The sequence below is a fragment of the Pseudophryne corroboree genome, chromosome 8 (assembly GCF_028390025.1).
Source record: "Pseudophryne corroboree isolate aPseCor3 chromosome 8, aPseCor3.hap2, whole genome shotgun sequence".
Classification (NCBI taxonomy): Eukaryota; Metazoa; Chordata; class Amphibia; order Anura; family Myobatrachidae; genus Pseudophryne; species Pseudophryne corroboree.
In genome coordinates this window covers 277,048,181-277,064,951 of record NC_086451.1, presented here as the reverse complement: position 1 = coordinate 277,064,951, position 16,771 = coordinate 277,048,181, and the positions used below count along the sequence as shown (strand labels likewise).

The 16,771-nt window shown below is 41.6% G+C and overlaps 1 protein-coding gene across 4 annotated transcripts in view; it reads left to right on the top strand.

The window, feature by feature from the left end:
* TENM1 (teneurin transmembrane protein 1) overlaps positions 1–16,771 on the top strand; it is a 1,080,468-nt gene that overhangs the window by 1,037,987 nt on the left and 25,710 nt on the right. For all 4 annotated transcript variants that reach the window (XM_063937256.1, XM_063937254.1, XM_063937255.1 and 1 more), the window contains one exon: positions 14,637–14,933. In XM_063937256.1, the coding sequence (XP_063793326.1) occupies positions 14,637–14,933 (297 nt within the window). The remainder of the gene's footprint in view (positions 1–14,636; positions 14,934–16,771) is intronic.

Below are 16,771 nucleotides of genomic sequence, written 5' to 3'. Positions count from 1 at the left end.
ACCTCCCGAACCCCCCAAGTGACGAAAACAGGAGTTGGGATGTGAAGCCCTACCCCTCCAGTGAAGCCATGCCCACTTGTTGGGAGGCCACTCCCCTTTTCTATCTGCGCCGCACTAGGTGTCCACAATGTGTCGCCTCTGATCAGTGTTTTGACATTTCAGCCACACCAATTGCTCTTAGGTGCATAAACTGAAGCATACAGCCATGCAATCTCCATAGTCAAACATTAGCAGTAGAATGGGTCATATTAAAGAACTTAGTGATTTTCAGTGTTATATTTCACCACCTAACATGTCAGCTCATCAAAGTTATGCCCTTTTAGGACTGCCCCAGCAAACTGTAAGTGCTCTTATTATGAAGTGGAAACAACTACCAAAAATAGCAGTTCCACCACAGAGCTGTAGACCACAAGCTCGCAGAACAGGACCTGCAAGTGCTGAAGCATGTAGTGCACAAACATTGTCCTTGTTTTCTGAACAAGGTCCAAACTACTTCTAAATGCAACATCAGCAAAATAATAATTTGCATTTGGTAGATACCAGGACTACAATTCCTATTAGAACATGTACTGCCAACTGTAATGTTGGTAGAGAAAAAATTGTGAAAGTGGCCTCATGTAGCCAGAACTAAGGGCCTAATTCAGGTTGGATCGCTATTCGCGGGGGCACCCACGCTCTGTCACCTAGGCGGAGATGGAGCTTTGCAGGGGCATGGCTTCAAAACGGGGGACGTGGCGGGCGTGAACGGGGCGGCTGCGTGGCGTCACAAGCAGCTGCTGCAATCAATAAAAATGCAGGAGGCTACCCCATTTTTTGCGATCAAGGGGGGGGGGGCGGTGGTCAGCATGCTGAGCTGCTTTGCCCTGCGATGGGCGGCCTCCAGCATGCATACTTGGTAGCAGAAATTGCAATCCTTATTGAATTAAGCCCTAAATCTACAGTAGATGGTGCCAACCAGGGCCGGACTGGGACTAAAAATAGGCCCTGGCATTTTTGAAGCACACAGGCCCCCATTGTTGACTCCTCCCCTTATTATTCCTGACTCCTCCTACTTCCTAGTCTATGTGCTCTTACAAATATAATTAATATTATAACACATACAAGTGTACATCATTCTATATTAAAACATACAGAACCAGTGGTTGAAGTGGAAATTTTGAAGTGGGGGAATGGAAAATTGAAGGATGTAACTAAGCGCGCGCTCCGGAAAAGGGGGCATGGCCACTCAAAAGGGGGCGTGTACTTCAATATAGTTTACCACACCATATACCCCTGATGCACATTATGCACCACAATAGTAGGACCCCTTATACTATCTAGTACTGGTGCCTCTTTCACATTATACCACACAGTATGAGCCAAAATTCACATTATAGCACATGGTATGAACCGAAATTCACATTATAACACACACGATATAAGCCAAAATTCACATTATAGCACACAGAATGAGCCAAAATTCACATTATAGCACCCAGTATGAGCCGAAATTCACATTATAGCACACAGAATGAGCCGAAATTCACATTATAGCACCCGGTATGAGCTGAAATTCACATTATAGCAGAAGTGACATATTATGAGAAATTCTAGCCTAATATACATTTTCCACTTCATATAGCAGAAATGTGGTTTGCAGATATTAGTACTAATTATGCAATTCCTTAAAAAAACACAAGTGACATAATCAAACAGCAAAGGGCATCAAAACTATAAAGAAAGTGCAGCAGTGGCAGTACCTGCCCATGGAATGGGAAGGGAAGAAGCTGTGCACCCAGCAGATGAGCACAGAAGGCTGGAGCCAGTGCATGTGCTGCTTGCAGCAGCAGAAGTCTGCAGTGCAGGTAGGCGCCAGGCTGGGAAAGGCGCTCTCCCTGCTCTGCATCCATGTGCTGTGCATGGGCCCCCTGCTGCTGCTGCCGGCTGCTGTGCCTGTCACACCGTTTGACAGGCAGCAGCGCCAGCAGCTTGAAGCCTCCCCTTACCCGCATGCAGTGTCCTCCGTATCCTGGTAGAAAAGGGGGCCGGGCCACATGGCGCCAAGGAGCAGAGCTACATGGGACCGGGCTGCAGAGCCTGAGGAGGACAGAAACTGCGGCCAGCCAGATGGTATGTGGAGGGAAGGTGTGTGTGTGTGTGTGTGTGTATCTATGTGTATGTATGTGTGTGTGTGTGTGTGTGTGTGTGTGTGTATCTGTCTGTATGTGTATCTGTCTATGTGTGTGTGGGTAGGGGGCATATTTTGTATAAATGGCACTTCTGAAAGCATTACAGTGGTCAAAGTGGGCCGGAATGCAACGGTATGGCATACCGGCACTTCGCCACTGACCCGGAAGTTTTTTTTTTTTAAACTAATAGCAGTATGCAGTGCAGACCATAGGCTTGCGCACCCCCCACTCACAAGTTTGCCGCCGATTAATGTTTCTCCCTGCTGCCGATTAATATGTCGTCGTCCCCTTGAGGCGCCTGGTCAGGTCTCGTTCGTGTGCCGTGCAGTGTGGAGACGGAGGAGCAGGACACGGTGACCCAGGATCTACGGGGAGCAGGTGACATTCTTGTTTAACTTAGCAAGCACCTTTCACTACCATACTGCCCCCCCCTGCTCCGCACTACTGCTGCCATACTGCCCCCCCCTGCTCCGCACCACTGCTCCCATACTGCCCCCCTGCTCCACACCACTGCTCCCATACTGCCCCGCTGCTCCACACCACTGCTCCCATACTGCCCCCTTGCCCCACACCACTGCTCCCATACTGCCCCCCTGATCCGCACCACTGGTCCCATCCTACCCCGAACTACTGCTCCCATCCTGTGCTATAATGCTATATCGTGTGCGATAATGTGAATTTTGCCTTATTCTATGTGCTATAATGTGAATTTCAGTTCATTCTATGTGCTATAATGTGAATTCCGGCTCATACCATGTGGCATAATGTGAATTTCGGCACATACCGTTTGGTATAATGTGAATTTCAGCACATACCGTGTGCTACAGTATAATTTGAATTTCGGCTCATTCCGTGTGCTATAATGTGAATTTCGGCTCATACTGTGTGGTATAATGTGAATTTCGGCTCATACTGTTTGGTATAATGTGAACGTCGGCTCATACTGTGTGCTATAATGTGAATTTCGGTTTATACTGTGTGGTATAATGTGAAAGGGGCACCAGTACAAGATATTATAAGGGGTCCTACTATTGTGGTGCATAATGTGTATAAGGGGTTTATGGTGTGGTACACTACACTTATGGACACGACCCCTTTTGAGTGGCCACGCCCCCTTTTCCAGAGCGCGCAGAATTGCAACCTTCACTTTTCTATACTCCCACTTCAAAATTTCCACTTTTACCACTGGGGCATTATATGTAACCGGCGCTATCAAAGGGGCTATTATATGTATAACCAGCACTACTACAGGGGCTATTATGTGTAGAAGCGGTACTGCTACAATGGCTATTATGTGTATAAGTGGCGCTACTACAGGGGCTATTATGTGTATAAGCGGCGCTACTACAGGGGCTATTGTGTGTGTGTAAGCGGCACTGCTACAGGGGGGTATTATGTGTATAAGCGGCACTACTAAAGGGGCTATTGTGTTAATAAGCGGCACTGCTACAGGGGGTATTATGTGTATAACCGGCACCATTACATTATGTGTATAAACAGCACTACTATGCGCGGGGTAATGTGAATAAGATTGTGCTTCTATGTGGCGTAATTTGAAATGGGGGTACTATTGTGTGGCCATGCCCCTTCCTTGTGAAACCACATACCTTTTTCCCGCATGCTGTCCCTTTGTAATATATGGGAGGGCACAAATTTATAGTTTGCAGGGGGCCGCTGAACACCCTAGCACCTGCCCTGTGTGATACACCAGATTAGGACCTCTTGATTGTATGCTTTTGGGGCTACATAATCATATATTGCACTGTATTTTGTAATGACATTACTTCAAATTGTCTTTTCTCATCTGGAAACACACAGGGCTGTTTCTAGTCAATTTACCTCCCAGTGCGAACACATGCCCCCTTTAAAAAAAGATCCCTTACATGGACCACAAGCTGGCCTGGCAGAGTGGACACGGGACCAGCCCAGCAGTATATCACCCTGCCATCCCACCAGGCCAATCCACCACTGGCGGGGCCACACTCATTAGGAGAGTCTGGAACAGAGCAATATTGCAGCTGAGCAACAGCTTGCAACCACCTGGTGAGAAAAAAAATGCTGAAAAGTAAATTACAGCAGACAGCTCCATTAAACCATCAACTAATACTGACTACAAGACAGACATTTTTGACTGGCTCCATATAGCATCATATGGCATCAGAACAAAATATTCAACAAACACATACTGTATGGTTGTCATGTTTTAATATTCACATAATTTTAGCTATGTAGTATATACTGAAGTGCCAAAAGTCATGATAGGTGCCTAGTATAGTGTAAGACCTCCTCTAGCCTGTTGAAGTGCAGCAACTCGATGTGGCATTGATTCCACAAGTGGACAGAAGACCTCTGTAAAGATGTTGACCCATGCTATCTGGATAGCTTCGCACATCTCCGTGATATATATATAGATGCAGGACTTTGGGTGAGAATGGACCTCTCCACTACATTCCACTCCATTCATCAGAACTTTTCAGAATGCTCCTCGAACCAATTGTTGACAACGTGGGACCGATGACACTGTGGATTATCCTTCTGGAATATTCCAATGTTGTGGGGCTACATGAAGTCCATGACAGGCTGCAAATGGGCTTCAAGCAATGCAAAATAGCGGTTACCAGTTAATGACATGTTTAGGTAGGCCAGCGGACCAAACCCATGCCACATGAGCACACCCTACATAATTTTGGAACCACCACCAGCTTGCATTGTGCCTTGTTGACAACTGGAACCCATGGCTTCATGGGGTTTGTACCACACCCCAACCCTACCATTAGCCCGAAAAAACTGGAACTGTGACTCTTTGGACCACTCCACATTTTGCCAGTCCTCCTGAGCCCAATTAGTGATGTCACAAACCCAGGTGAGGTTCTTTGTCCAGTGTCTTAGTGTTAACAGGAGACTCAGGTTTGTCTTCTGCTCCCATATCCCATGGAAGCTAAAGTATGCTGCACAGACCTGCTGTATATACGTCTGATACCTTCTGCACTGAATGTGGATGTGATCTGAGCCAGTGTCACTTGTCTGTTGCCACATACAAATCTGGACAAACGCTACTGGTCACAATCATTAAACACATGTGGACAGCCACTGCACTGTTCATTTTGATTTTATAAAAAAAGTTGAGGCACCTGTATAGCTACTTTTACATTTTTATTATAGATCTTAAAAATACTCAGAAATTATAAACTGACTTACAGTATAGTAATATCATGAGAAAGTTTTATATTTCTATATATTATTATGTTAACCTTAACTGTATGTATTGTGAACAATGTTATCTTTGGCTGCAGTAAGATGGGAGAACTATGGAATGAAGGAATAAACTAAGAATTAACTAATACCAAATATACTGTATAAACAATGGTGAAATATTGCTGTTTGTGCCACCAGCTACCATTACTAAGGACCATATATAAAGTAATGGCCTGAATACTAGGCCAGATTAATGATGGTGGGGGCCCCGGGGCACTGAAGTTGTTGGGGCCCCCAGTAGTAAAATGACTCAAAAACAACTCTCCCCTCATGTGTAAAATTTACACTCATACCAGTATATACTTTATATATAACTATATACTCTGCTCCCTAATGAGGTCTGTCATCCCCACCATTCTGCTGTGCTCCCAGGCTGCAACCATATTGCCGGGGACCACATGGAGCTCTTCCTCGCAGTGATAATGAGCGTGCGGGGGGATCAGTCTCTACCTTTGAATTGTGCTCCATGTGATGCTGGGTTATCGGGGAGAGGACTAGGAGCACAGTGCCGGATGCTGCATGGTGATGGCCATCGGTACATACACATATGTCCATCACGGACCAGCGCTTGAGCATCTGCCGGCTCCAACCAATGTCTCATGGGATTTCACCTCACCATCCCGCAAGACTCGCTGGGTATGGATGACCTCCTCGGCGGATGCACAGCTCTGCCGCTAGAAGAGAACTGCTCAGGTTAAGCTCAGCTGTGTGTGGGGCCCCCTAATTTGTCACCCCTACCTTAATCCAGCCATTCCCAAATAAACACAGAGCAAAAGAATATAACATTGATTTACATAAACTTCATACCATTCATGAGTCATCACAGATTTCTGTACAAAACTGTCTATAGACCAAAATGAACCAGCATAACAAATAGTCTTATTAAGCAACAACTTTTAAACAAAGTGAATCTCATCAATAGAAGCAATAGTAGTAAACTAATTTTGCTCATTATAATAAACATGAAAAAACAGGTGTTTTTTTTCCCAATGATTAATTATAATGCCAATATAGCATTGTGTGCACAGGTTTTTTAAGCTACAGTGTGTGCATGGGTTCACTACGATATGCCGGCGGTCGGGCTCCCGGCGACCAGCATACCGGCGCCAGGAGCCCGACCGCTGGCTTACCGACAGTGTGGCAAGCGCAAATGAGCCCCTTGCGGGCTCGCTGCGCTCGCCACGCTACGCGCGCCACACTATTTTATTCTCACTCCAGGGGGGTCGTGGACCCCCACGAGGGAGAATAAGTGTCGATATGCCGGCTGTCGGGATCCCGGCGCCGGTATACTGCGCGCCGGGATCCCGTCAGTCAGCATACTGAAGACCACCCTGTGTGTATATAGGCCATAAACTATTTAGGCTAAATAATCAGCTTTTGATATATTGCCAATGGCTGCAATTTAACACAAACTTAGGACAACTGATAGAATGGGGGTTTGATTATTGCATAGTGTATGATGCAGGATTTGAGAATTCCAGGAATCTATAGAGCTGCATTACGCTGATAAATTTTGATGTGGAAGCTGTACGTAATTAGACAATTATGTATACACTCTACTGTATTTACATTGTCTAGAGTCACAGAAGCCTCTATTATTTTGACTTTGACAAAATAAGGTCATTGCTGATTTGTGTTTTTTTACAACTGTAATTATTATATTTGTGCCTTCTGCACGTGTCATATTTTGCTTGAGGTAAATGCTTTCCTTTCCAATGAGGTGATACTGTACCAAGCATTATTGTTGTTTTGAAAAAAAGCACACATAAGCATCAGCTTGATTAAACTACTTATGACAGGGATAGTGGAACTGAAGCTTCAGCAAGAATATACAGTGAAGGTAACAGACATTAACATTAGTTTGCTTCAAATTCCAAGCACTACACACCAACGTGGCATATTAGATAAATTCATTTGACTATGAATTATGACTCAAGTGTAAAGTCATAAATCAATGCCGTCAATCCTGATCCTCTGTCTCCCTATTTTGACCCTTTTGAAATTAAATACTTATGCATCTTTATGAATTCCACATAGAATTTCTGCATTTGAGATGTAATCATTCTTTAACACCCACAAAATAAAGTGAGTATCTCATAACCGTCCATCTCTGTTCACTTCCCGTGTGTGTGTGTGTGTGTGTGTGTGTGTGTGTGTGTGTGTGTGTGTGTGTGTGTGTGTGTGTGTGTGCGTGTGTGTATCTCTATCTCTATTTCTGGCCTTCTCTGTCTCTTAGACTTCCCCTTCTTTATCACCTTTCAGCACCCTTCCGCTCAAACTCTCACTGATAAATTGTTTCCCCTGCTCATTCCCTTTCTCTCTATCCCAAGTTTCCCAACCATTCTTTCTGAACACAATTTCCCTCTTTCTCTGAAGAAAAAACATTTGCCTTATAATTTGCCTTATAATTTCCATAGGCAAGGTACACGACAAAGTTTGGGCACAACCCCTCTTTATAACACATTCATGCACTTAACTTGAGAGCTTGTGGTTATTCAGTTACAATACCCTTTATTAAATAACACATTTCAATAGCCTGTCATACCCAGGATTCAAGCCCATAACCTGTTGCATTTCAATCAAACACCCTAATCATTGAGCTATTTGATCCTGCATAAAAACTATGAGATTTCTAACTATATGAAGCTACTTGGACTGTACTTTGTAACAAAATAATCAGCAATGCAATTGAGCAGATCTATGTAGTGTGCATCCACACATCAAATCCCTTGCAGGTAAGCTTCAAATAGTTAGAATTCTCTAGCTTAGAATGCTATAGCTCTATATAAGAGCAAATAGCTCAACAAATAGGGTGTCTCACTACAATGCCACAGGAAAAGGGTTCAAATCCTGGGTATGTCAGTATCCTGAAATATAAAAAAGGACAGTATGACTGAATTAACAAAGAACTCTCATGTTAAGTTTATGAATGTTGTATAGGTATTAGCGACAGAAGGGGTGGGGAAGGAGACAGGGGTGGTCAGGAGATGAGGGCTTCAAAAAAGAGGAAGTAACTAAAACAGAAAATTGACAAATGATGCCAACAGCGCACCCTACCCTGCAGCGCTATGTGCGGTGGTACACTCTGCACATATCTAGTTATGGCCCTGAAATTGAATCCCCAATGCATTATTATAGCTTTCTAGCAGTGCAGGCTTTGAGTCTATGGTGACATTCCTGGTGACATCAACTTTGACAGTATTGAACTTTCCAGGCACAAAGGCAGCATATAATAGTTTTATTTATGTTTTATGTCCACATTTACTTGAAATGGTATAAAATCTACAACTGATGTCTACCTGTACAATATAAAATGCAATCAGGAAACAAAATATTGCTGACAGGATGCCATCGTTGGTGGAAAATCATTGGATCTCCAAAATTGATGACAATAACCTTTGACCATCGGTGGCAAAGCAACGATGATTGTTAAGCATTAATGGTTGATGGACATCCCTAACTTTAATATACAGATGTCAACATGCACTAAGGGGGAAAAGCTAAGCACAACTCTTAGCAGTCTTTTTAAAATGTACTGTACTTACCACACTTGTAGGACTGCTAATATTTTTAAGCACAAAGATTCTTTTACAGGGGTAGCCAACCCTGGTCCTCGAGAGCTACCAACAGTTAACGTTTTCCAGTTCTCTTCACAGAATCACAAGTTAAATAATTAGCTTCACCTGTGGATCTTTTAAAATGTGTCAGTGAGTAATGACTGCACCTGTGCACCTGCTAGGTGAGCTGAAAACGTGAACTGTTGGTAACTCTTGAGGACCAGGGTTGGCTACCATTGCTCTATTATGTGTAAGAACCCTTTGGAAATGAAGCAGTCACCTACATCACAGAGGTCACATTTTGAAGTACTATTCAGTCTATCAATTCTCTAGGAACTAAGTACATCACTAAGATATAAAGTATCATGTGAATATTGGTGTAGGCCACTAAAGGCTTTTCACATAGTAGACTGGCAAGCCCCATTACTGTACCCAATGCTGTTGCTATTTTGCATTCCATCTCTCTCCCAGGCTGTCAGGATATGTCCCATGTGATACAGATGCCAAAGACCGTTTGTTTTCCTCATGTGCTGGGACAGGGACACCACCATCTTACCTGCTATCAGCTGACCACTGTTCTACCAATCTCTGAGCTGATTCACTGAATGTGACTCCTTTGACCTATTAGAAGCCAAGTCGCCCTATTTAAATAAATCTCTCCTTGGCCATGGTCCTTTGCCAGAATAACTTCTGCTTTAACCTGCATGTTAGCTTTCGGTCTGCAGTTATTCCAGAGTTTGTCTCTCCAGTCCAGTGTGCTCCATCTGTTATTGTGATACTCCAAGCACCAGTCATTACGCCTGGGCACTCTCACAGTTTCATATGTGTCCTTGTGATACTCCAACTGCCAGCCACTATTACTGTTCGGTCTCCACAGTTTCTAGTGTGTTCCTGTTGTGCTCCAAGTGCCAGCCACTACTGTTGGGCGCTTTTCACAGTTAGGGTTTGTAGTCTAGGGCCCCCTTCCCCACTTTTCACAGTTTCCAATTTTGTGATTCACCCAGCACCAGTCACTACTAGTTGGCACTCTTTGCAGTATCCAGTGTATTTCTGGCTACTTTCAGGATCAGTCCACTCTGTTGGCGAAAAACACAAGTTCCATTTTACTCCATGCTGCTATGTAACAATTATATAGACTGATCTCTGACTAGCCACTGCCTATATTTATTGCTGTCATTTATCCAGAGACTCTCTATGTTAGTTGTGAGGATACAGGGATCTTTTAATCAACCAGACACCAAACTGATGAAACCGAAGTAATGTATTATTTTTCACCCCACATGGTAATATATAATAATACACAGGAACCAGAGGTAAATGTAGCACAGAAACAATACGCAGGTAGTGTAGCTGTCCAGATAGAGCCAGTCCCAGTAGAGGCTTTGGTTCCACAACAATTCCACACAGAAATTACAGATAAACAGTTACACACAGCAGAACTATCAATGATTCCACACGGCAGTGATAGCAGATTAGTCCACAGGAGAAAATTTGTTTAAGTCCACACAAGACTAAATTTGCATAAGTCCACATAGCACTGGTGATGCGTTGCACAAGGTATTTTCGCAGAGAATCAACCCTTAACCAAAGTCCAGCAACTAATATGAGGAACTGATCTGGGCAACCTCTTTTAAAACCTTCCAAATTCCCGTGATGTTGTGCTCACCTTAGGGAAGTTGCACAGTTTCCTGATTGGTGGGGTCCCTTTTCAGGTCTCTACCTTCTCCTTCCAACAGCACAAGGTGGGGGGATACTTGATGGCTGGAGACATATGTGGGGGAGACTTGATGGCTGAAGACATAAGGTGAATGGAGACTTGATAGCTGGAGACACTCAAGGGGGAGAGATTTGATAGCTGGGGACACAAGGGGAGATATTTGATGGCTGGAGACACAAGGGGGAGAGATTTGATGGCTGGAGACCCTGACACCCTCTACCTCAACTTTCACCCACTGTCACAAGGCCACACCCATTTGGGGAGGTCATGCAAAGGATCCCATATTGGGAGGAGGCACCAGCCAGAAACTTGCCTAGTGCACCAAATTGGCTAGGGTCAGCTCTCAGTGACTGTATCTTTGTGCTCATTCGGATCTATATCTGTGTTTGTCAGTATTAATAAACAAGTCCCATTTCACCTATGAAGAGAAACCTCATTAAACCTCCAAGTTTTCAACATACGCCCTCTAGTCATATACAGACCTCAGGTCCAAAAAATTCACAAATCCTGACAAAGAGATTGTAGCGAGTGGGCTACATAAATCTTTTAAAAGATATAGTTTACAGTAAAACTAGAAATCTGATAGTTTACAGTTGTATGAATGTTACAAGAAACACTTTTAGATCATCAACATATACTTTAGCTACAGTAGGTTGTTTTCTTTGAAGAGTAAACTTAAAATGATCAGCTGATATTGCCTGTGTCTTTGGCCCTTATAAGAATAAATAATTGTCGGTGACTCAGGAGTAAACACAAGAAATAAGCGTTAATAATGAAAAGCCGCAAATGTTATTTTCCTGTATTAGAAAGCAAGGATAACAGGTGGGTGGACACCAATAGCTGGTAAAGATGTAAAGATGAAGGTCACTGGCACTGATCAAAAGTCCATAGCAGAGGATAAGGCAATAATGAGACAGAGTAGAGATAAGATAAAGGCAGAAATTTCAAGGACAGAGAGCTGGAAACATAGCAGAGGTCAGCAGGAAAACAGGCTGAAACACTGGCAGGGTCACAGGGAAGACTGCAGCAGAAGTTTAAGAAACAAGCTTAATGCAAAGCTATAACACTTTAGGACTGGACTCATTAAGTTTTGCCTGAACCAGGCTGTAGAAGATAACAATAACCAATCAAAGCTGGATGCTAGAAGTCTCTTTAAATGCTCTGTTGGTGGCAGAAACAGCTGTAGAACATACAAAATGTGTGGGGATTTTTTCCTTCAGTAATACATAAACACGTTACATCTCTTCCTCCTTCTTTAAACAAATGGCCATATTAGTTTTAGAGGCTAAAGAATATCCCTTCCTGCTCACTCTGCCTTTATTTGTTCATGGAACTCTTGGTATCCAGTATATGTTAGCATTCTTTTTGCATGGGGCATATGCAATAGGTAATGCCGGGGATATGTAATAGGAACTGAGTTTGCTGGAGGTACAGGATGCTGGTCAAAACCACGCCTTGTAAGTTATTGCCCCTTTAAAAAAAAAACATACAGCCCTAGGAGTTCATATCTAAGTGTACCTAAAAATCTCTCAACAGGTGAGGAAAGATCTAAGACAGAAATTGGCCACATATTGGTCCACACAGTCCACAATTCTCAAAGATATACCCAAATTCACTGAATTAAACCTCCCCAAAAAATGTACTTTGCCCTTTGGCTGCCAAAACACATGACTTGGGGAGGCAGATTAAAAGCAATTCTGACGAATTTTGACAATAAATTTATGATTTGTTCCTACACATGCCCTGGGAAACTGCAAATATGCGTCAAAAATTTTAGAACACTAGAAATGAGTACATATAAACAATTCTTCTTAGTTTTGATGTGGTCTTCAGGCGTTAGCAACAGTGGATAATGTACATGCAAAACAGCCATTAATAAACCAAAATCATACAGTCCCTATAAGGTTGACAAACATCATGGCTTTCTGTTCAGTGCTGGAAAATATAACGATTTTACCAGTACCCTAATAGAATATTTAAGACACAGACAAACTGTACATTAACTGACATCTGTAACAATAGGAAAACATCAGGCACATTTTTTTCCAATAAGCGTTTCATTCTGAATCACAGATTTTATCAGCACACTTCTTGTGCTTTCTGCGCTATTCATAGCCTGTGTTTCTGTATTTTTTCAGAGGTCAGTACTCGTAATATCAGCGATCAGACAGTTTATGATGTAGCTTATTATTTGCAACATAAAAGAGTACAAGTGTCAAGGATGGATTTATGTCCCTATAGTGCTTTGCAGCCTGGACCTATCATTTGTGATAAATTGTATCTGCTGCTTATGCATATATGTGTCTGTGTATTAACACATGCTGTTGAGTTGTGAATTTCTTAAAACATAATAACTCTGGGTGTAATTGGATCATAAATTGTAACTGTGACTGAAGTGGGGAATTTTAGTAAAAGGTTTTAAAAACAAGAGTCATACAAATGTACATTTAAAACTGAAAGCCGCATGTACAATAGCAGAAACGGAACATGACACATTTCTTGCTTATGTGTAATTATTGAAGAAAATCTTTCATTTCACCTTTGCAGTCTTTGCTCAAAAAGATGAAAAGCCCCAAAATATGTCTGTATCTGAGGTCAGGTGTGTTATTCTGTTTACTGTGCAAGTCCCTAATTAGTTTGTTTGAAGCGTTCTTTTTATCTTACATCTGTTAATGTCAGATATAGTACTGTACAATCTTATATGCTGGTTACTGCAGTTTTGTGCTACTGTATTTGATGCATTTCAAGAATCTGGTAGTGGACCTACACTATAACCCTGCTCCAGACGTTAGGGATGTAGGTGGAATCTAAATGACTGATAGATACAGTAGTGGTCAGTGGAACTAATGTTATGGACATCTATGAGAATATTCACATTCATTTCAGCACCAACATAGAAAGAACATAGTAATAGAATGTAGTAGAAAGTAGGGTAGTAGTAGAATTGTAGTAGAATGTAGGGTCAAAATATTTGAAACCACATCACCAACTGTCTGAAAATATTGGGCTTTATCAAACCAACTAACCCAAAAGGGTCTGACTGTTCTTCCCAAGTGGTGAATCTCCCTTTAATTGTAAGTTTTAGCTGTTATGAAATTTGCGGGAAGAGGATCACAGTAATTATAATTTAAAACGATTGTGGTACAGGTTGATATCATTGATATCTGCACCCTGTTGTGAAGAAGTCCCTACGTTTTATGCTGTGCTTTCTGCATCCAAAAGATATTCATGAAAATGGAATATCTGTTTTTGTAAATGTTTATACATATGTACATTGTCTACAGAGACTCAGTCCCACTGTTGGACATGTAAGGCACATGAGCCCTGTTGGAGAAAGAGCGCTATATAAATAAAATTCTTCTTCTTATTATTATTATTATTATTATAATATGCTCCTAATTGGCACTGCTCTTTACTTTGTAGGTTTTTTTTTTATTGTGATGCAATTTTGGATTGCAGATTAGTTGCCACTCATCTTTGCTAAACATATTTGGAAAAATATATAGTTGATTAATAGGCACTTTAACATCTGATGTTTTACTGTGTGTTCATGTCTATATGATACATTATGTATGCTATGCAAATAGAAAGAGTTTAACTTAAATATTTTATGTGACAGTATGTGACACTTGGATCCCCAACACGAAAATACTGTACTAGCCTATGACAGTCTCAAACCATTTCCAGTTCACAGTGTACAGCAGACAGTGGTAATTGGATGTACTGTACAAGTCTCAGCATGACATTTTATACAGCATCTGACAGACCATGCTGATAGCGCTAGATTCAAGCCACATTTTCTTATCTAAAATATAACTCCTATTCAATTTGCATTACTACTTATTCTGTTTAGTAATATGAAGACCAAACAGCATTTGTTTTTACAAGCAACTCCTTCATCCGAGCCTGTATCTTATGACTGTTATATGTTCCTTTTAGGCTCATAACAGAAATTTGTTATCCATTGATTTTGATCACATCACCAGAACAGGAAAGATCTACGATGATCACAGAAAATTCACTCTTCGTATTCTTTATGATAAAACTGGAAATCCCATCCTGTGGTCACCAAACAGCAAGTATCATGAAGTTAACATCACATATTCCCCTACTGGGCGAGTAACTTCTATACAAAGAGGAACATGGACTGAGAAAATAGAATATGATGAAAATGGAAAGATGGTGTCAAGAATTTGGGCCAATGGTAAAATATGGAGTTATACGTATGAGGAAAAGGTCAGTAAAAGTTTCAAAGTTTCAGAACTATCCATCAGTTTTATGCTACACCTTACTATGCATTGTCATTACATAATCCCATTACCATTAAAAAACAGCAGTGAGTGTGGGAAGGAATACCTTGTTCCTAACATTAACTGATTGCAGAACTATTTATTATGTCTCTCAATAATAATTATCAATCAGTTTACTAACACAATGGAAAGCAAAGAAAAGCTATTACTTTGAGGTTCATCTATCTTTTGTGACTGAATAATGATTCACTGTTCTTTATGCATGAGCCTGAGAGAGTCAGATTATCACAATACTTTAATGGGATTTAAAGAGAAGCAGGAGTGATGTGTTACATTTAAGACTAAAGAAGCAATCTGTAAAAAGAAGGCCTGACATTTTATAATGTTTTTTAAATCGCAAGTGACTTTTTTAGATAACAATTTTCTTTCCCAATAAATATAGAATATTCTTTATATAATAAGTGCGTAGAACAATATGAAGGGTCATTTTTAAGACGCTGCAGACAGTGACATTTAAATTGGTCAATCTGGTAAAAGTGGTTATCATTAAACCATATTAAAAGGGTTATATTTAGTAAACATAAAAAGGTCTTTTCTTTAACATTTTAGCTGGAGAAAAGATGTTTTATTTTCTCTTCCCCCAATCTATAAAAAAGAAAGCAGCAATGAAGTTGACGATTTCAATGAGTTTTCTTTTCTCTTCGTGATACAACCCCCATGGGTTTCAGTGGGGAGTTATGTATTTATGGAGAAGAGAATCTTTTCTCCAAACTTTCCTCCATAGTAGGAGAAAGCAGAAATACATCCATTAAATGTGCAAGCAAAAAAAAATATATATATATTAATAAATATAAATAGGATATTAAAAAATAGATTTTTAATGTCTACTGCTGCCCAACTGCACACTTTTGATGGTTATGCTGTGAGTATTGTATCTTGCTAAAGGTTTCTAGGAACCGAAAACACTAACATGACTACAATATGGGTATGAACATTGTAATAAATTTAACTTGAAGCTGTTTAAAGTCTGGTGAGTGGCCTTGTCTCCTTTGGAGTAGACACTTTGATTATATATGAGCTATCTGTTGAATCCATAAGTTGCACCGCAGCAGAGGTGGATTTCCCACAAATCAACCTAGCTACATGCCAATGGCCCAGTGGGACTCAAAGGGCCCCATGAAGATATCCTGGTCATATAAAACATTCCCAGAGGTTCATTGCGTGGATACTGCATGATGTCACGCATACCCACCCATACTCCGAGAATCCCACTGTCTGCACTGTGAATCCCTGGGCCTGCCGCCAAACCCCAGTCAGCCCTTGCACAGTAGCAGCTGCCACTCTCAGTACCGAGAAGTGAGGGGCAGAGGGGCAGAGTCAGAACAGACTGGCTCACTGGTTGAGTGAGGAATCAGAATCTGGTTGAGAGTCACAGATTAGGGTTTGTTTAGGGGTTTTGGTTAGGGTACTATGGATAGGGTATTATGGTTGGTGTACCAGATTAAATTAGGGTATTAGAGTTATGTTAGGGTATTAGGCATAGGGTATTAGGGTTGGTGTAGGGTTTAGCAGTTTTGGTTAGGGGCTATGGTTAGGGCGAGGTTTGGGGTTAGGGATGAGTTATGATCAGGATAAGGGTAGGGATGCCATGCGTCCTTGATTTACCATTCTAAATATCTTTGTGCAGATTCAGGTCCAGGCTATACAGTTTTCAACTGCTGCATAAGGTGGAATTGCAGTCTCCTTTACATACTCATCTATACACCTAAGGGGCAAATTTACTAAGGTGGGAGTTTTTTTAAGAACTGGTGATGTTGCCCATAG